Genomic DNA, 21,314 nt, shown 5'->3' with positions numbered 1-21,314 from the left:
CTATATTGCTTCTTTCACCATGTTCCAAGCTATGTGAGTGGTGTCACACTATCTTGATAATTACTTGCCCCAGGGACAAAATATTTTGAAAATTGTGTGCTATAAAACTGCTGTAGATCATTGAAGGTTTTAAAAGATTTGTATCCATGGTCTGAACTATTTTAAAGTCACTGACAAGGATAATACATCATACATTCATGAGAAATAATTAAAACATCACATCTTTATACACAGTTTAGTAAAACTGGGCAAATACTTGAAGGATGCACAAATTACATACTTTGAATAATTCTATATTGATTTAAACACAGTAGATTTTTTGCTCCTCCACATTTTAAGTGATATTTGCTTACATGGCGAGAGTGACAAGTGGGTGTTAAAGTGCAAGTCAGAGAAGGATTTAGCGGAGTATAAATCAGTGTGTTCATTTCCAGTCAAGTGAAATCGTGTACTTCTACTTACCTTCTTGCATAGAATAATGTATGAAATATTTGTTTTGTACATGGTGCTGGAGTGATCACATCTATGTATTTTTACAGTTATGAGTGAGAATGAGGTGAACTATCTGATGATGATGTAACTATATGAAGTTCATCCACAAATGCATGTAACACATTGCCTCTTTTTGTTCAAACAGCAGATTTTTTGGACGAGTGATTGCGAATGATATCAAAGGTAAATGCAGTAAAAGTTCAAGAGAAGCTGTAATATCATCAGCTCACCATCCAAAGGTTAGTCTGGCAAAGGGCACTGTCTAGACATCACCAGTGAGTGGGTTTAACCTGCAAAACAGTCTGTAGAGAACTTCACTTGATAGTGTGGATTTGTGTACATGTACACATGTGTCTGTGTTTGCTGGATTAAGGCGAAAGTTGAAATGAAGTAATTACATAACAAGGTGATGAAAAACAACAGCATTGAAAATGCTTGAAAACGGTTTATGTTGTTTAATAAACAATCCGAGATATATAATTCACTTAAAGCTAATTGACAACATATCTGAAACAAAAAATATATTCTTTCAGAACTTTTTTAAAGACTGCACAAGGACGACAAAACACTGAAAAAAGTGGCACTGTCCTTATGTGCAGTGCAGTACCACATGGGTCAACAAAAGAATGGATGCATGAATTTAATTTTACAATTCATCCTTAATATCCAGTTCATATATTGGTACAGATCTGTTTAAAGTGGGGGAATTCAAACTGAATTGTATCTTTGAAGAGATAACAAATACGGCGGCGTTAAGACCCGGAGTGCACCTCTGGGAGGAAGAGGGCGTAGGCTCAGCAGCCGGCAGAGAAGGAAGGTGCAGCGACCGCCGAGCTGCTCGCGCACAACCGCGAGGGGTCCTGGCAGCAGCACGAGCGATGCGAGTGGAGGGTCGCGAGGAAACACACTAAATAGAAACAGCTCGGCCGGGTTTCGTTTTGTTTCCGTAGCAGTGTGAAGATTAAAGGCAGCGCAGCCAGCATGTCGGTGCTAGCTCTGCAAGAGTACGAATTTGAGAGGCAATTCAACGAGGACGAAGCCATCCGATGGATGCAGGAGAACTGGTGAGGCTTTTTGCACGATGTTATGTTAGCTACCCGGTACTCGTTCAAAATCAATACACTGAATGTTGACAGCTACAAGTATCTGCAGTGTGTACGTGTTAAATTTAAAGTGAGTGCTGTAACGGCGCACATGCATCAGCCTCGTTTACCAGGATTAGACCGCGCTGTATCCTGTTATATCAGACTCTGCCATCATCCGCAAATTGCTGCTTGTGTCTCAAAATGAACAAAATCACGTAGGCCATTTGAATTTTCATGCAACCGAGAAGCTCTGCCACTCTCCACAGTATCCACTGTGACATTGTGCATCTTTAACGGGCCGGATTTGTCCTTGATTTCCTGTGATTTATTCTCCCAGCATCTGTTACCGCGATACTACTATTGTAAAGGTCATCTATGGCTCCAGCTGCCTCATTTATTTAGAGTCAGCCACTGGCCCAGTAGCATATTGAACCAAGCCTGGCCTCATGCTGATGAACTATATCCTCCTTAGTCATCCCTTTATCATAGATGATGTGACTGTTTTTCAGTGAAAATAGTGTGGTGTAACTTCATTAAAAGACATTAAATACCTAAGTACAGTACTATGCTAGTGCTTTATTACTACCAAATAAGCAAAATACTGCTTTTTTAAGCATGCAGGTCAAAGCTGAAGGCAACACACTGAAAAAATATTGGTATGTTTTGTACCCTACATAGAGCTAAAACTGCTTTAAAATCATTATTTAATACTAATGTTTCGCCTTTTTGATATGGCAAGGATTAAAACGAAAAAAGATACATATTTTGAGGAGTTATACACAAAAATAGTGTAAGAACTCCAACAAAGTAGTATGCTATTAATTATTTAGACTGTAAAGTACTGGGAGGACAGAAAAAGTTGCTATCATTAGCTCCTATGGACAATTTCAAACAACTTGTTTTGTCACTACCACCCCCTCAAATCTTCAAGATCCATCCCTATGTTGAAATGCAACACACAGAACTATGAAGGTAAAATTAGCACTTCTAATTGCTTTGGATGGTGAAGAAAAAATCTCTTATCAATAGACAAAGTAATGAACAACAACAACAAAAAGATAATAACAGCCTTTAGTTGCCCAAGGCTCTTCTCCAAGGCTCTACACACACTGAAATGTCATTTTACACTGATGTTTCACTTCTACTGCTAATGCTAAGTAAATATTGCTGTGCAGTTGTGTGCACTGATGCATTTTCATGTGCAGGTCCAGCCAAATATCCATTGTGTGCAGTTATCAAGGGGTCAGCATTGTCCAGGTCTGTGCTAGGTTAAGCAAGAAATGGTTCAAAGCAAAACAAAATGATTCATGCGTAAAGTTAGCACAGGCTTCATTAAACATTCAGGCTGGGTTTGTAGAAAAAGCTGCACATGGTAAGCAGGAGGGATTCAGCTGGCTTTTTCTATCTTCATTTAGAGCTGGGAAAGTCTCATTAAGTGAATAATTTTCAACACAGAAGTTTGAGAAGCACTCGCTCAGACAGTTCAAGAACAGTTTGGTTCTTGTTCAGTGAAATGAAATCTGTGCTTGTGTGTCTGAGACAGCATGGCAGCAATGTGTAGGAGCTGTCCTTTCCCTGGTACTGAGAACCAGCCAATCACAGCTATCTACTGATGTCTGCTGACAGAGTATTAGCCAATCGCGGTGCAGCTGATCTGAGCTGACTTGCCTCTGCTGCTCCAGTAGTGGAGGATGTCACCCTGGGCCAGTGCACATGGCTTTTACAGGAAACAGCAGCATGAAATGGGATTTGATGAGTTGTTTTTCAAATATATAATGTCCAGGGAGAAACTGACTTAGCTGGACATGTTTTTTATGGCTTCAGGGTGAAACAAAGAGGGTAAAACAAACAACTAAACAGACTAGTTTGTAGTAGTTTAGTATACTGTAATGTTCTTTCATCACAGATCAACATTTATCACATACTTTCACACCCCACCTTTATTTGTTTAGCCTGAGGCAAGGCACCTTCAGTCAGCGTCTACAAGGGTCTGAAGTCAAAAGCAACTAAGCCAAATTTCTGGAAGTTCAGGTTTTGTTGGAGCAAGAGTAACTTAGAACTGGGCATTGATTTTTAACACTAAATCTCTTATGAATCTAATAACGGTTTCCTGGGCTGGGAAAATCTTTGGTGCTTTACTGGAATTAAACAAAAACAAACAAAAAAATGGCCAATTTTGTAACAGATGTAGTGTTAAAAGTATGTCTACAGACAAGAAATTCCTGTCGTAAAATCATCCCAATTGCAACATTATTTAACGACTTAACTTCTGGCACGCCCTGAAATGTCCTTTTACATGTCTAGGATCACAGTCACACATACGAGTGTACAAGTAGTTGTTATACGGCTAGGTATTGTTCCTGTTATGATAGTGCATTTCTATACATTTGTGTTTAAAAGCTGTAAATGTAATATGTGATAGAAATAAAGGGATAATGTATGGTTTGTAGTTGTGATATAGAACCCTGATGGGTTGTGACAAGACCCAGACGTGAACCACAGGGATAATAATACCCCATTTACTCCAAGCAACTAACTCAACACACCAACACATTAGCTAAAAAAAAAACAAAAACAGATTAAATGATTATTTTATTGATTTAAAATGATTTATGAACTTAATTTTTTTTTAATTAGTCCCTGTGACTTTAAGGCAGTCAGCGCTCCATGGTGGTGGATCCATACATGTGTTTTATGGTTAAGATAACATTAAACCATCCTCACTCAACTGTCCTTCTTTGAGCTCTGTGGCTGACACACCTTTAAAAACAAACAAAATGCTACAACTTTGAACTCTACTGCTATTATCGCCAATGTAAACACTTAAAGTTTCCTTGTAGCTGTAACCTTAAGTTTCTCTCATCTGCCTGCTAATGTCGCTAGTAATGTTGTGTTGTTTGGTGTGCTGAATTAGCATGCTAAACAAAACTAAGGTTTTATCCACATTGTTAACCAATGTGATGCTAATGGGAACTGCTAGATTTTACCTCACCTTACCATCTGTGGTGTCAACAAGCAGAAGCTAAATTCTCTGTACTGTTTTCTGCAAACTGATTGGCCACAAAGTGTGATAAATTTGCTTCTAGCATTGCTTGTGTTAGTGAAAGTTCATAACCTTTGTCAAGGGGTTTTGACCAATCAGAATCAAGCATCATACACAGATTAGTAAGCAAGCAGGGTACTAAGCAGTATATAAAAATTAAAACTAGACTCTTGGAGGCGTCTTGTCTTAGGTTCTGATACACTCATCTTTCACTGAGGAGAAAAAGCCCACATCCAGAGATGGAGGATCTGTGTTGATAAAGAAAGAAACCTCACAGACCTCAGGGGTAAGTGAATTTTTGTGATATCTGAGTTTTAGATATTATTATGTGACCAAGAAGTGATAGCAAAAGGGTAACATACATTTAGATATGCCATGTTTAGTATTCATGGAAAGTGAATTTTTTTGAATAACAAGCTTTCAATAAGGAAACATTAATATAACTGGGCCTGTAAAGACCATGTGTGAGTCAGTGTAAGCTCTCTTATTGTACCTGTTCTACATGCATACCTCATAATGTTGATAATAAACATTTATTGTTTAACCCTTTAATAAAGTGCTGGAGAAAGTTAATCTTAGCAAGGCTTACAGAAATCTGCTATCATCTGCTATTATCATCAAGTAGTGAGAAACTTTATCTGTACTTGTTACTGCCTTTTATATTTCAAATATAATTGGTTATGAGCTGATAATGATCCAGAAATAGTTTTCCTTTGTTTTGCAGAGGTCTCCAAGCCATCTAATATCTCAATGAGTCCAGTTAATTTTCTATTCTTAGTGTAGCCAGAGGCATTGTAATGTTTTCTCTCCCAAAGTGGCGCATGTAATAAGATGCTAGTGTTTTTGAATGAACTTGGCCCTTAGCTGCAGTTATGCACATGTGTTTTTACTGTGTGTACATGTCTTTGTTTTGCAGGGATGAATGGAAGCTGGTACACTGATCTTATGTGTTCTTCTCAGGGTGCAGCAAACAGCTCAGCATTGTGAAGGCAGAACAATGGAGCAAATAGTCAGAAGAAGACCAAGAAAGGGAAGAAGGAAATGAGCACTATCCTATTTTCTTGTTGCAACTTAGAGGACATAATGTCCATGCATTGTAAGACAATACAAGGACTATTTGAAAGAGAAGCATGTAGTGTAGAAGATGATGCTGCTTTCCAGTCATGCAGTCAAAACACCTGCGTATTTGCAGGTAAAATTAGAAAGGTGGAAAAATATCACCCACCACATGCTGCTGTTGATGCTTTCTTGTTATTTCAGGAGTGTCAGCACTGGGGGCCTGAAAATGAAAGCGTGAAGTGAAGTCAGGTGCAATTCTGAACCTGTCACATCAGCTAGAAATTTATTAAAGCGCTCTGTTCAAATACCCTTCAATAGTAAGACTGATGATGAGGAAAGCTTAGCTCTCCTGCAGGTGAGCTGGAGAAGGGATAGAAAGGACTAAAATAGCCTGTTTGGCTACTTGGTGAGAGAGTTTCAGAAGTTTTTGCTTACATATGATCACGGTCCTGTGACAATCTCGCCAAGTTACTGACTTGTTTTTGTTGTACTTTGGTCCCTGTTACCACTTTAATCTTTCAAGCCAGTCTTACTAAGCTTGTGTTTTACATATGGTCTGCTATTTGCATCTCCTCTTATTTAAGAGGCTTGTGTTGGACACACTCAAATTTCAGCCCTGAGTTCCTGTTTTCAAAAGATGAAACTCTAAACCCTGCTTGCATTTAGCCTACACACATTTGTCTTTGTACTGAATTTACATTGAACCTCCAACTGTAATACTGTGAAATTAATTCCCATGGTTGTAATTTTCGTTAAATTAATGTTAAATTATGTATTTCCTGTTTGAATAAAGGATATTATACTAGATTATCAACTTGTACTCCTTGGTCTTTATTCAATGTTGCAATTGTTTTTGTAATTTCTGGACTTCTGGAAGGACTGAGGTGCTGCAGTTTGACCGGTTTTGTCCCAGCTGAAAGAATTAACATATATTGCAATTTCTTCATTTTTTTTATCAATCAAGACCTAATTTTCTTCAATGCAGAGCTGCCGATTTGGTCTTCCTTGGTCAGTCTGTATAGTACTGACTTATCTGTAACCATAATAAAAAGAAATCAAATGGGATTTTGAAGAATATAATTTGGTGGAGTGCTCATAAAATGGAATTGTTATCGGGAAAATGATCAAATCAGTGTGATCCTATATCGTTCTAATGTGTAGGGTACTGGAAAGGATTATGTATGCTGATTAGAGTGAGCATTGGCTTTGTGTAGGTGCTTTAGGGATTAGTATTGTGTGCATTGTCTGTCTCTTATCTCATTGCATTGAAAGAGTTTCTACATGACATTGCTGCAGATCAGAAATTGTCTGTAATGTTTGAGAACTGTCATGTTTTGCATTGTGGTGTTACTATCCGACACAGAACAGTTTTACTTTTCCCTGCTGACTCATTGTGAGCTCTCACAGACGTCATCATGTCTCATTGCCATGCAGGTGTCTAAGGTTGGAATTTGTGTTCTCAGTTTTCTGAAAAGCCTTGGGGATAGTTAGCATCCCTGCAGGTTTCTGCAGTCCTGATGGATCTCTGGTGGGTTTGGTCTGGACTGATAACAAGGGATGCGGAGCCTGGGGGATGATGCATTCAGAATGTACAATGAGATCCTTCTTGTTGTCTGCTTCCTGGGTTCTGTTTGTGTTTACACCCTCCTGATAAATGATTCAGAAGCTCTCCTCCTTCAACCGTAATATCACAGAAAATGTTGACTATGAAAATGAAATTATTCCTAGTTTAAAGACCTTATTGGAGATATGGACTGTCTTCCAATGATAAGGTTTCACTTTAAGTAACCCAACTAATTACTTCCTCTTTCTTGTAGTTAAAATGTGACAGCTCATTGGAATTAGTGACGGTCAGGTTCCAGTTATACTTGAATAGTTCAGGAGATAATTCTTCTCCTCCTAAGTCTCATGTTACTAATTCACCCTTACATTAGCCCAGTCTGTTATCTTGTTGTTCTTTGGCCCTGCTACTGGATGAGTGGGATCCATTGGATACGATGCACTTCAATTTGGCACAAGGGTATCACTTCAGTGGTGTGAATGGAGCTTGCTTCCATTTTTCTAACTGTCTTAAGCATTGAGAAACAAATAAAAAAATAATCCACAAGTTTCCACTTGAGGCTGCTACAAAAGTTTAGGATGTAAAAATGCCAGTTTTTACAGCAAAATTAAACATGTTTACAATCTGTTACAAAGTGGTTTTGGTCTGACGAGCCCTTTTCTTTACTCATACACACTTTTAAGGGTTGAAGCTTCCTATAACTCTGTTTGAAAAATGTCAATGCATTTATTTGTGTAATCAGGGGCATGGTTGAGTTGAAAGACTAACAGTCATGATGTAACTGTAGGGCCACCTCAGCTCCATCACTCCGTCTGTTGCTAGAGGGAGTGAAAGTTAGGTTGAGTCAGCATGGTGACTGCTATCATTTGGCTTCAAAACCCCTCTTAAGAAAGGTGATGTCACTGTGACCACGTTTGATATGGTTTATGACATGGTCTAATGTCACAGTGCAGGACATGCTGGAAAAGTGGATAGAGTCTATACAAATCATCGTGCAAGTGATTCCTATTTTAGTCGTTTGACTTGGGTGCAAATATTTAAGCTGTGTCTTGTTGCCACATAAGCTGCCAAGAGTTTTGGTTGTGTTCTGCTCCAATATGGATTTTTTTTTAATGCAAAACACAAAGATGTGACACATAATGCTAGTTTTTGGATATAGTCTTCAATTCCCCAGTACTCTGGGGTTTTTCCCTTGATGGTTTCAGAGTAAACCCTACAAAGTCTTGCTTCTGCACCCTGCTACCAAATGGGCAAGAGCATCACGTGTTGATGCTGATCGTTTCTGACCACTTTCACCCGGAGGTCAGCCCAGGCTTGCTGTTTGTTTTGCTGCTGTCCTTTCTTCAGCTGGTGCAGCCAGAGATGAAGATATGAGCTGGCTCTGCAGGAATTAAGTTTTGCCTAGAGGGAAGCTACACTCTAATGTCACTTTTAGATGTCATCAGGCTGTCAAAGATAAGATTTGCGGCAAACAAAAGGAAAGAGTGCTTCATTGTACGGTCTGTGTACTTGGTATATATTGTCATTCTGGATGTTGGTTGAATAGAATGTAGGATGCACAGATCCAAGTTTTTAAGTCCTGATACAAATGCTGATACCTTGGCTTCAGTATCGGTAGATCCAGTCTGATACCTGTAATAATTTTAACATTCTCTATTCCTTGATATGAGAATTAGACTGAGAACTATGGGTTTTTTTTAAGAATAAGATGACACATTGGTCAGCAAGTCAAAGGAGCACATCTTAACTGAATGGCTTAACTGAATGGCTTAACCATGTCTTTTGCAAAGAAGCCTAACATTTGTGACTGACCAATGATGTGGAAAAAATAAATACAGCTCAGTACACGGTCAGAATCCTAAAAAGTATTTACAGTATGTGGATTTGGAATAAATCTGTGCATCAAGTTATTACAGTTGAGTGCCAGGTGATATAAGCTTGAAGTAGCCATTTGTCTTGCTACTCAAACTAGGATTGACTCATGATGTTCCTAAGAGCTTAAGAGGCTAAAATAATTATCACTCAAGCAGAGTACTCATTTCCTGAGCACTTGAATGTGGGCTGTCAGATACAGAAAGAAATCAAACAACTAGGTTGTTACTTCCTACACAAGACTGATTACTTTAAAGACAAACCAGGTAGTGCATGCTGATATTGAGGCTTGATGGCATGTTTCTGACTGGATTATATCGGAGTGCTTTTTTGTCTACAGATTGTTCTGATATAGCCAGCTCTTATTGACAGCACCTCTTGGTCTTGTTTAGTGGCGTGCTGCTCATCCTGCACTTTGGCTCAGCAACTCTGATTGAATTTCCAATCTTGTAGATAGAGAATGATCCAGGGAATATACAGTTACACACACTGGAGTGAAGCTAACATCTCTGTGTTTGTGTGCACACTCACACACTTCCAGCATATTGTGCATTGAGCCTTCATTTGCAAATGTGACAGAGTAAACACGCACTTTAATGAGACAGTGAGACACCAGCTTACTGGCACGAGCTTGCAGACTCATCCTCAGACTGCAAACTCAGGATTACGTAACTGGTAAAATCTCCTGGAGCAGCTAATACAGAACCAAGTTCCACAGCAGGTTATCTAGCAGCTTTACACAACACTGTCAGTGGGGGAGGGGAGGGTCTGTGGATCATGGTCCTACATTATTATATACATATACAAACAAAACAACAGTGATATAACACCCTGTATTTCATGCATTACCTTAGTTTTTCTTCTTTACAAGCCAGTGTAGAGAGCTTCACAGCATGCTTAACAACATACGGAGAAGCCTCTGTTGTTGTTGCTGGCTTTGTAAGCTTATTTACTTCTCCAGGTTAGATCACCTTTATTTTGAGATATCTTAGATACCTAGAATGGTTAGAATGGGCCAACGCCCAGCATCTCATTCAGCACCTCACTCTGACATAAGAGTCACACTTGAGACAGATATGCCCGAGATGCCTTACCCACTTAACTGAGCAGCTCTCAGAACCTACCTTGGCTGTTCCCTCTAATTCAACACTTCAAGTGACCACCTGATATGTTACCTGATAATACAAACTGTATGATTACAGTAGTGACCTTGGCTTGCCTGTAAATTTTAAACTGGTTTCAGGGTAACAAGCTTTAGGGACTCTTATGAAAACTGTTTGAACACATGACATTTTTGTAGTACAACTGTGCTACCCAAACTTCTTTTAAGTGAAGCCACTGTCATCTACATTTTTGGAGGAAAATCTGAGGTGAAGGGGAGCTTTATGTTTCCATCCTAAGCACAAAATCTCTGCTGATTGTGTTGCTGATCCTCCCCAAAAGAGCTCTGACGTTGTAGTTTTTCATTTGTGCTGCCTTTGCCCACTTTGACAAACAGCCGAGTCAAGCCTCTTGCCACACCTCCTGGATTTATTGTCCGGTGCTGGCATGAGTCAAGAACAGAGGGGCTAGTTTGGTATTATATTTTCTTTTTATACATTTTTTTATTTTACATTTCAGCTTTTTTTTCTTGTTTTGGTATGCTTATTTGAGATTTTGTTGTTTCTTTGAGCTTGTATTGTTTGAGCTTATGTTGTTTGAAATTCACGGACAACTGAAAGGGATGTCTGTACAAATGAAACCATCTTGTCTGAGTGTTCAGTTTAATATTTTATATTATTGACATTTTTCTTGATAGGACTCTTTTATGAAATAGTTAAGAAACATGTGCATGATCTTGATTTTAAATTGGCCTGAAGTGATTGTTGCAAAACAAAGATATTAAGTGGATATAAAGATAGCTGTAATGGACACAGCTATCAGCTACTAGGTGACTGCCAAGTATTGATTGATGGCTCCATTGTGCCCCCACTATGAGTCATTTTGTTTCAGTGTAAAATTTGTCCTTCAGTCTCAGAAAACCTGCCTCAGTTGTAGTAAGATACACCATGTCCTGTGAACGTTTTTGAGGGGATCTGAATGCTGAAGGTCAGCCGGTTAGCTTTAGCTGCAGAGGCACATGGGGGAGCATGAAGGGATGATGTGAATTCACACTAATGTCTCAAATAGAGTCCTGTGACTGCACAGACGCTGCCTGGCTGCAGCTGGCACTTTACAACAGCACCTCCCCCACCTCCTCCACCAACCTGTCAGCCCTGACCATGCCCTTGGGTTTCTTTGCCCTTTTATTATTTTTTCTGACAGCACCGTAATTAATCCTCTAAACCTGCTGCTGTAGCCATGCACATCTTACCCTTTGGCTTAGTCCAACTGCACACGATGATATTGTTAAACCAAAGCTGAAAAATAATCTTGAGTGTCTATATAAAAGAAGAACGTACATGCAACAATCATTGGTGTAGTAATTGTTACATTTAATGCAATTCAAATACCAATCGTCCAATATATTTCCATACCTAATAAGGTATTTTCAACTCCTTTATACAAAGATGGGACCTCGTAACGACTCACACTTTAGACATTTGATGGTAGTGCTCACTGTGATATAAGTGAATTTGTGAATTTGAAAACAAAAATACCAATTTATGGTTCCTTAAGCCTGGCTCACACTACAGGATTTTAAGAGTCTTAAAAGATTTTTAAATCTGGTTGTATCACACACATAAAGAGAATCTTGACAGATTATCTCCTCTTCAATCTTAAGCACACATACACTACAAGATTTGAAAACCGTGACCAGCGCACACTACAGGATTTCATCAAGATTATCAGACCAGAGCGACATCAGATCCTTTCTTACTAGTATTTTAATACAAGTACTTTACTATCATTTTAATAGTTGCTTTACTAGTATTTTCATACAGTTACAGTTACATGAGCGCTGATATGTAGTACAATAGCACAGTTCTTTTACAGACGTACAGCACTCCGCTACACAGGTGTTTAACCTATGATACAAAGTAGCGGCAATATGCAGACACAAAGTAGCAAGCAAGAGGAAATGATTTTGTGTAGCGTAGCAACAGCCATTTCTCACTTACAGTTGCAGAACCGTTTGTGTTGGTGGAGCCAAATAAATGATTACATAAAGCAAACTAATTATTTCTTCTCGCTTATAACTGTTAACTAGTAAAATACACTTGTACAACTCATGTACAAGCAATATCACATGAGAGCGAGTGCTGTTGTCCTGGATATCAGTGCTGGGGTGCTTACCTGTGGTATTCTGCCCCATTATTATCTCACCTTGAATATTTAATGCGGACGCAATTTTCTCCAACGCTTGTCTTTTTCCCTTCGGTTGTGATAACCTTTGCAAGAGATGTTGTACAGACATTCGTGGTCTTGCCACAGGTCGATAAGACTGTCCTCTATCTCCGCTGTCCATCTCACCCGTACGCTCTTTGTGCTCGCCATTCTTGCCTCTGATAACTCCTGTCTCGCGGTCATTTCCGGTCATCGTAGGCGGCTTGCTCTGATTGGTTACTGTCATCCTCAGCAAATACGAGTTGTGTAATCAACCAGATAGATATCAAATATGTTTGAAAATTATCAGTGCGGGTCCGATGAGTCTGTGAGACTGGGGCTAAAGATTCATCCATCAACCGCTCACACGAGAAGATAATCTTGGCCGAACGTCAGGGCCAATTTTAGTCCCCGACCAGATTTCTTCCCTGATTGTCGGGAGGACCAAATCTGGGTTAAATCGGGCCGAAAATCCTGTAGTGTGAGCCAGGCTTTAAAGACAAGAGCAGGTTAGTTCCCTGTTTCAGAGAGATACCTCCCCAAAATCATTCAAAGTTTAACAGGGGTTAGAATGTTTGAGTATTGACAATTTTTCTGGTGCCTGTAATTACTTAGGTTTTAGGCCACGACTTCCAACTTCCTACATCATATTTCATACCGCCCCACCGAGTCCTTGAGAACGACTTGGGAACCAAAAAATACAACTGGTGTTATGAGATGACTGAGAGCATAGCCCACTGTACAAGCTGTTATTTATTTACTGAGGTTAGATTACCTAAATTTGTTGTATTGATGGCTGCCAATGTTTTTGAGGATTGCATTATGGGGGTTGTATTAGGTCTGTCTGCTTTCCACACAGATGGTTTTCCTCTGAAACGATACTACTCCTTTAACAAACAAATCATAACACCTTACCAGAATTCCTAATCCCACCCCTGGAATCTACATTTATAGTCTTAATGTGATGAAAGACAACTAACAACTTCATCTGGGTTAAATATTTGAAATGGACACACCTTAGCAACAGACCAAATCAGATCTGATTGATTGACAGTAGCATGCATAAAATCTTTGAGTCTAAAAGCCACGACTAACATGTCTCTTAAAGCCCCTGTGAGCTTTTTTACTTTTAGTTTGTGTTGACCTTGGTGCCCCACGTGGATAAGCCTCACTTCTTCTCTGTACATGCAAGAGCATTTTTTTTTTAAACAAAATTAATTTACCCTGTTTATTTCAGCACTTGAATGAATGACTCATTGAATATTTGCTGTGGAAAATCTACAACATGACCATTTCAAGGAACAGCTACTCCGTGCCAGCAGTGTCAGATATTAAAAAAGGTCATATGAAGGGAGGCTTCAGCAAGTTATGTGGTTATAAAAAGAATGCTAATGCATTTTCTGTCTGGCTATCATCAAACATAAACAACATACTGCACACTCTGTAGCATTACAGATAAGACCATACATCTCTCTGAACTCCCGACCCTCAGCTCAGACAGCAGCATACTGAAGAGGATACTAAGATAGTTCCTACTTCTTGTCTCCTTCTCCTCCTTTCAGTATGTCAACCACAGCATGTTAAGTGTTGCTCTGTTCTCTGCTCCTTTGTGTGTAGTTGAGAAACAGTGATGTAACTCTGCAGGCCGGCGCTGTTGTCATTACGTGAAAGCAGCTATTTGACTTTGACTGCACTGCTTTGTCCTTTGTTGAGTGGAGGTGGTCTAAATCTGTCAGTGGGCATCCTGCAGGAACAGGAAGGTGGCATCCTTCATTCTTGGAATTCTGGCACACAATGATGTCCTTTATCACATAAAGTACTGGATCTGTTGTTGGACTTCTGGTACTGTCTGAGTTCACTGAGCTCACTGATTGTTAGCTGGTATGACAACAGGAATGCTTCACATTCAAGCAACCTCTGAAGTTGAAAATAAGCACTAGCAAAAACTGGCCTGTACCTGTACCCAAGGGATTCACATCAGTAAAATGTGTGTCAGACATACTCTAGTATGTGTTTAGTTTCTGACTGAAATATAACTGACCTTGATATTGCATTTCACACATCCTAGTGCTCAAAGTGTTTTTTATATTGCCACATAAATGCTTGCTTTAGTTTCCTTCTGACTTACTCAGCTACACAGCTCATCAGCAAAAATCTGTATATTTTTTAGTGTGTCTTGCTGAGGCTGCAAAACAGAACAGGATGGGCTGCTGTTTGCAGGTTTGCTTTTGTCACGCTTCTGTGAGAAATGTTTGTGTTTGTGGTGTGAGCTTTGACCATTTCACCAGCAAACTACTCAACTGTCAAGTGAATATTTTGGAAAACAGCCTTATTCACAAGTTTTATCTCATCTCTTAGAAGACACAATTTTTCCCTTATAATACTCTAATGCCTCAATGCTAGAGTACAATGTTGTTCCTTCTTTATAACCTCTAAACAACAACATAAAAACAACATCTTAGATCTGGGACATGACTCTTGGGCATGTTTTACGTAACTCATTGTCCCAGGGCTATCAGTCCCAGAGCTCCTAGAATACATCAGGGGTATCCTGCCCATATGCTTTACCGAGTTGTCTACCACCAAACCATTACATTTTTGTTTCTTTTATCTTCAAGGTTGGGGTGGATTATGCTGGTTGTGCTTTTTTCTAGCACCACCAAATGCACTTACTAATGTCTCTGCCTGTGCCCAGTAATGCCAGGCTCGTGGGCACCCGCAACCTTACGTCATTTAAGTTATTTTCCATAACTTTTTTTTTGGCTCATACCTCTCCAAAATAAAACTCTGCTTCTTGTCCAACAAAACAAACACTGCTTTGGACCAAAGCTGTTCTACTTTCAGGCAGGCAGCATGCTTCCCTCAACTGCTGGTCCTGCTCAGCATCCAGTTTGTCAAGTCAGACCACCTGCGCTTTGTAACTGTGCTGAGCCCTGGGGAAGTCGTTTTCTTTAGATACAGTTGGCTCAGGTGGTGCTACGACACAAGTATGCCATTTAATGGAGCACAGCAGTGATCCCTGACAAGTCAATTTAAGCAAACACATGTCAAAGGGTGGTGGGAACTGGAACTGAATAGAAGCAATAACTGCAAAGTGAAAGCAAAGCATTTAGTGACTGTTGGAGAAGGGAACAAACCATTAAATCATTATTTCAGGAAAGCTTGTGAAGTCATTACAGCCATTGTTTGCTTTCTGTCAGCATTATGAGCTGCTGAAAAAGGACCAGGTGCATGCAGAATTAGATTTTTTTTTTCATTAAGGCTGGGAAATATACCTGTAAACTATGATGCATAGCTATTTTTGTATACAATTTTATAAATATTTTTAGTTCTGACGGCCCTGGTCTAAAACCTTTTTTAGAAACTTACAGTTGCCTATGAAACAAATAAATACTGGTTCCTATTTATGGCAGACAAAAGCAAACAACACTGTCACTGAAAGGATGCAGTTTTTGAAGATTGTCATTTTTAATATCTGAAACTGATGCTGTGGGGTACGTGTCTGACAAAGTGATCTACTACAACTTGTTGAAACTGCCATTATTACTTCTTCCAAAGCAAACATGCTTGATTTGTGATTTGTTTGACTGTTGAAAGAAAGCCTGAGTTTTTGGTTTAAACAAAACACCTCATGTATTAAACAAATTAGCAGAGTTGTGCTGTCACATTATGATGGTACGATCCATTAACATTTGTGTAATTTGTTAGGCTGATCATGAGCCAGTGGATGTAAATGTGCACTTTTAAACCAAGACATACAGTTCAATGCATTACTGACACTCTCTCATCTTTTTGGTAAAAGCCTGTGACTGAAAAGTCTGTTTAATGACATGCAATTAAATGTCTTTACTTTGTGTTCACAGTGGTAAAAAAACAAAGCTTCTTAAAGCTTCTCATAAATCAATTATTAGTTGCTGTAGGCAGGTATGTCCAGTAGGAAGATCATTTCAACATTAACTTTGTTTTACTCATGGTGACTATACACATTCGTCACAGAAGGTCTGTTAAGCAGCTTACTATAAGCTATTACATTAAGTAATTATACAAATATGACTGAAGCAGCTAAATTAAGAGATTTTGAATGTGTATAATGATACATTTATAGTTCCAAAGGGTAAATTTTAATATGTTTGCTTTTTCTGTGTTTGTAGGAAGAAGTCCTTTCTCTTCTCTGCACTCTATGTTGCCTTTATCCTCGGGGGCCGCCATGTCATGAAGCAGAGGGAGAAGTTTGAGCTGAGGAAACCGCTGGTGCTATGGTCACTCACACTTGCTGTATTTAGGTAAGAAAGCATTCAGATTACTTGCAAGAAAAAAAGAGATTGAAGGCCAAACATAAAGTAACAAGTTGTTTGTCATCGACAGAGAAGATTTGGCATATTTTTCATGGGTGCAACACACATACTCAACTCTGCTGCTCACGCCACAAATCTATGCTCCTTAGAAATGTTGCACCTTTTTAAGGGAAATAAACAGGGTTTCAAATGGTAAAAGATTTATTGCCTAAAAGCTTTGTCACAACAAAGACATATTCTACCAAACACAAATAACCTTACCCTTTTTGGGCTAAGTTTAAGTTTCTAATGTAAATCACAGTTAATTACCCAATGATGTGACAAAATGTGGTCAGAAGCTGTTTTTTGTTTTTAATTTTATTGAGACATTTTCCCTTAGCAAAAAGCTGAAAGAATATTATTGTCATAAATTAATGAAAATGGTTGATTTGTATTGCGTTTGTAAAACACAACGCACATTCACACTGCTCATACAACACTCTTTACCAACATAACTTGATCATCTGTTACTGAAGTGAGTTCTTATTTCTGTTTCATCTCTCTTTTCTTTAGTATATTTGGTGCCATCCGTACTGGAAGTTACATGACATACATCCTCATGACAAAAGGGCTTAAACAGTCAGTTTGTGACCAGAGTTTTTACAACGGGCCTGTCAGCAAGTTCTGGGCATATGCCTTTGTACTTAGTAAAGCACCAGAACTGGGTAAGTGGATCTTTTATTTCATATGCTCTGTTTTCCAATAACCATCTTCCTGTATAGCATTTCAGAAGTCAGTCTGAAGCTAAGTAAATGTTATCATCCATTCACTAATAAAGATTCTGTTGTTAGTGTAATGTAATATAGTGTTAGACTTCATGCTGAAACCTCACAATGCACTTGCAGACTTCCAGACTTGGCAGTTGCCACCATTTCAAACACAAGTGTTTTTACTACGTTTCATCAGTTTGAATGAGAAAAACACAAGCTCACATAACTGAGCATAAAATTTATTCAATAATACAAAAAATTGTAGAAAATTTTCTTTGATCTGCAACATTCTGTGAAGTATTTGTGAAACCCGGGCAACCACTGACATAAAATAAACGGGAAAAAAAATCAACTTGCTTTATATTTCTGGAGTAGATTATAAATTTTGCTCAGTCTTGGCAGTGATTTTGCTGGAGTAAAATCTAATGATATTCCCCTTCCCTCTGTTTCTGTCCCTTTGTGTTAACCTCCCTGTCTTTGTTGTTCCTCTCCACCTCATCCTCTCTCTGCATGTCCCTCTCTCAATCAACCCACATTTCTCCTCCATGCCTGCAGGTGACACTCTCTTCATTGTTCTGAGGAAGCAGAAGCTCATCTTCCTCCATTGGTACCACCACATCACCGTGCTCCTCTACTCCTGGTACTCCTACAAAGACATGGTGGCTGGTGGCGGCTGGTTCATGACAATGAACTACTTGGTCCATGCCGTCATGTACTCTTACTATGCCTTACGAGCAGCCGGTTTCAAGGTGTCCCGCAAGTTCGCCATGTTCATCACACTGACCCAGATCACCCAGATGCTAATGGGCTGTGTGGTCAATTACCTGGTGTACTCGTGGATGCAGCAGGGTCAGGAGTGTCCATCCCACATGCAGAACATTGTGTGGTCCTCTCTCATGTACCTCAGCTACTTTGTGCTCTTTGTCCAGTTCTTCATCGAGGCCTACATGAGCAAGTCTAAAGCATTGGCTGTGGCTGCCGCCAAAAAGAGTGAATGAACAAATGCCTCATGTTTAAGGAGAAAGGTGATCATGAAGAAAAAGGGAGAAGAAATGGAAAACAGGGACCAGTGACTTGAAGGTCTGTTGGGGTTGTTGGAATGAAAGATGGATGATGGTGAAGGTGGTAAGGAGACTTGGGGAGTCAGGGTTGGGGCAGGGGTGGGAGGGCCATAAATGATTGGTTGTATTTGTGCTTGAGCATCACTATTAATGTGCAGATCTAAAACGCCTCGAGGGAAGCAACCTCTCCATCGAGGTATGCTGAGAAAGCAGCGTCGCCATGATCAGAAGCCATCACAAGTGGTCTGCCTGAAGATTAAAAGCCCCTTTTTAAATTCACCATGAATAGTTTTTAAAACCTAGAATCTAACTTAAAGGACAAAAAGAACCAGATAAAAATAAATCTGCAAAGAGCATATGTTTACGTGATATTAAAAAAGGAACTTAATCTGTACATATGAAGATGGATGGAGTCAGAGCTAACTTAAGCCATCTGAGTATGTTTTTGTCCGTCTGTCGTCAGTGTTTGTCTTTGTTTTGGTCTGTAAAAGAAAATTTTGGGACACTGGTGAGTGTGTGAAGCTGCTGAGTGTCAGAGGCTGAACTGATTGGGTGAACGGCACTGTTTCTTCTGTGTCTTACATTGCAAAAATGTGATATTTTCTCAGGTCTTAGGTTATCTCTTTCTTAATACAATATGCATATCAAGACAAAGTAGACATGTTAAACAACAGTACTGACTTACAGTGTGGCCAAAATTCATCCAGTAAGGCTGATTGTATAAATGAAGCTGATTGGACTAAATGACTCAGATCCACTGCTCCTGGGCATGCTGGGAAACAGATGCTGACAGTGCCCTGCTCACCACTTGTCATGACCTCGCAGAAGTTGCCAACGACACTTGGAAAATAACTTGCCATTGATTTGTAAATGCTTCTTTGCATTAAAGGGTACCTTCCAGTGAACAAAACTTGTCTGTTGAACACTGAAGCTTAAAAGGACAAAGATATATATGTTTAGCATAAAAAAAGAAAAAAAATCAAACATGCAAATTGTTAAAATCTGCTGTATTGACTTAAAAAATAGTATGTATCTTTAATGGTGTCTGTTGTGCTATTGTGCATTTGCACTGTATCAATGTCAAAAACGTGTTGCTGAAAAGCTTAATGTATGAACAAAGAGTGCAAAAATGTGACTGTGGTGTGCCTGTGGTGTTTATTTAATGAATCAGTTGTAACACATGACATTGCAGGTCATTCTTTTCTCGTTTCTGGACTTGCAAAAGCCATAGCTGCGGTCACAGGGCAGATTTACAAGCACCAAGGTAAGCAGGTGATCTTTATTGTCATTGTTCCAGCTGTTGAAATGGATAGCATACATTCATGTTGGGATCCATAGAATCCCATAAAGCAGGAAAAAAAAACACTAAATTTAAGCAGCATAAATCTCAAATCTATGTTCTGGTTTCACCTGAGTCACTAATGGTTGGGTGTGTGAGCACTGGACAATAATGGCCTGTGCCAGGTATAAACAGCATGCGTGACTTTAGTAATTAAGCTAACTGTCTCAGCCAATTAACCGTACAGTTGTTGCTGCCTGCATTTACAGTCGCTGTACCTGAGCCCGCGCCCGGAGCTGCAATAAAAGGAGTAAATGCACAAGTTCAAAGGGTTAAATGGACACATCTACTAGTTAGATGTATTTTTGATCAGAAATATAGGCTACATGACGTGTTACATAGTAAATGTCTAGCAGATAACATATGTGTAATTTTGGTCGATATGAGATACTCCTCACAACCAATTAAGTGCAACTGGTCCAAACTCATGATCCAACATCTCCTGAATGGAATTATTTTTTAAGATTTGTTGTTAAATGGAAAGATTCAACCAATGTTGCAGCAAAAAGACATTTGACACATATCTTCAGGCACAAGTATGCCAACCACTCAGGGCTTGACATTAACACCGAACAACCGGCCAAATGCAGGTAGATTTTGGCAGTGGCTGGTAACACCGCCGCTCCCACTGGCCACTTTGGCAGGCTGAATTTTATCTCAAACATGGAGCAAAGAGACAAGCAAAAAGATGACTCTGATGATGAAAGCTCTGAGGAAATATAATTTACCTCTCTTTCATTGTCATTCTCATAAAAAAAGAAATGATTTTCTGATTACAATTGTTAATAAATATTCAAGCAGACAGTGTCTCTTGCTAAGTTTTTATCAGTTCAATTAATCCCCTTTACCATTTTATTATAAGCAATAACAAACCACTATTTTAATTACTATGTCTTAATAGACTGCATATTTTCATATGAAAGGAGCCCAATGTTACACATAACTTTATCAGAGCTGAATATCTGATTAAGGACCCGTGGATTTTAACATTGATGTAGTCTTGTTTTGAGTGTGCATAGGGGTCATTTACATTTAAAGAGGTTGTAAATCTTTTTAAAGTAAACTTTAGCATGTCATCATCGGCTTTAATAATATTGAACATAACTATCCAACAACAAATTGTGGCCAGTGAAAATACTGAGTAGCTAGTAGCTAGTCACATACCACTAGTCACAGTGGCTGGTGAGCAAAAAAGTTAATGTCAAGCCCTGCAACCACTCAAAATGGACCCACTCTTTGTCCAGATATACTAGTTATGAACTTGGACCCAAAAGAATAATTTGAACACCCCTTTAAATAAAATAAAAATAAATAAATAAATAATAAAAAATGATAATAATAATATTTTTTTTTTTACATCATAGCCTGAAGTGAATGGGCTGGTCACACTTCAAACAGTTCACAATGCTTTATTATAAATTTAGTGTAGTGTTAACCCTATAAGTAATGGAA

The 21,314-nt window shown here is 39.0% G+C and overlaps 1 protein-coding gene across 1 annotated transcript; it reads left to right on the top strand.

The window, feature by feature from the left end:
- The first annotated feature begins 1,272 nt into the window (after positions 1 to 1,272).
- Positions 1,273 to 19,672, top strand: elovl6 (ELOVL fatty acid elongase 6). Its single transcript, XM_074673270.1, has 4 exons — positions 1,273 to 1,556; positions 16,570 to 16,701; positions 17,266 to 17,417; positions 18,018 to 19,672. The coding sequence occupies exons 1-4, from the start codon at positions 1,474 to 1,476 to the stop codon at positions 18,458 to 18,460; spliced, it is 810 nt and encodes a 269-aa protein (XP_074529371.1). The 5' UTR covers positions 1,273 to 1,473; the 3' UTR covers positions 18,461 to 19,672.
- Positions 19,673 to 21,314: the final 1,642 nt, after the last annotated feature.

Source organism: Halichoeres trimaculatus, unplaced genomic scaffold (genome assembly GCF_033239565.1).
Source record: "Halichoeres trimaculatus isolate MK-OKI-2021-1 unplaced genomic scaffold, fHalTri1.1 fHalTri1_scaffold_7, whole genome shotgun sequence".
Taxonomy (NCBI): Eukaryota; Metazoa; Chordata; class Actinopteri; order Labriformes; family Labridae; genus Halichoeres; species Halichoeres trimaculatus.
The sequence above is the reverse complement of the archived record's forward strand: the minus strand, read 5'-3'. Positions and strand labels throughout refer to the sequence as shown.

What these genes read in the sequence shown, in the direction of transcription:
- elovl6 (XM_074673270.1), top strand. Translation starts at nt 1,474, where the DNA reads ATGTCGGTGCTAGCTCTGCAAGAGTACGAATTTGAGAGGCAATTCAAC. An exon ending in CGATGGATGCAGGAGAACTG is followed by an intron (nt 1,557 to 16,569) that starts GTGAGGCTTTTT and finishes CTGTGTTTGTAG; the next exon opens with GAAGAAGTCCTTTCTCTTCT. An exon ending in CTCACACTTGCTGTATTTAG is followed by an intron (nt 16,702 to 17,265) that starts GTAAGAAAGCAT and finishes TCTTTTCTTTAG; the next exon opens with TATATTTGGTGCCATCCGTA.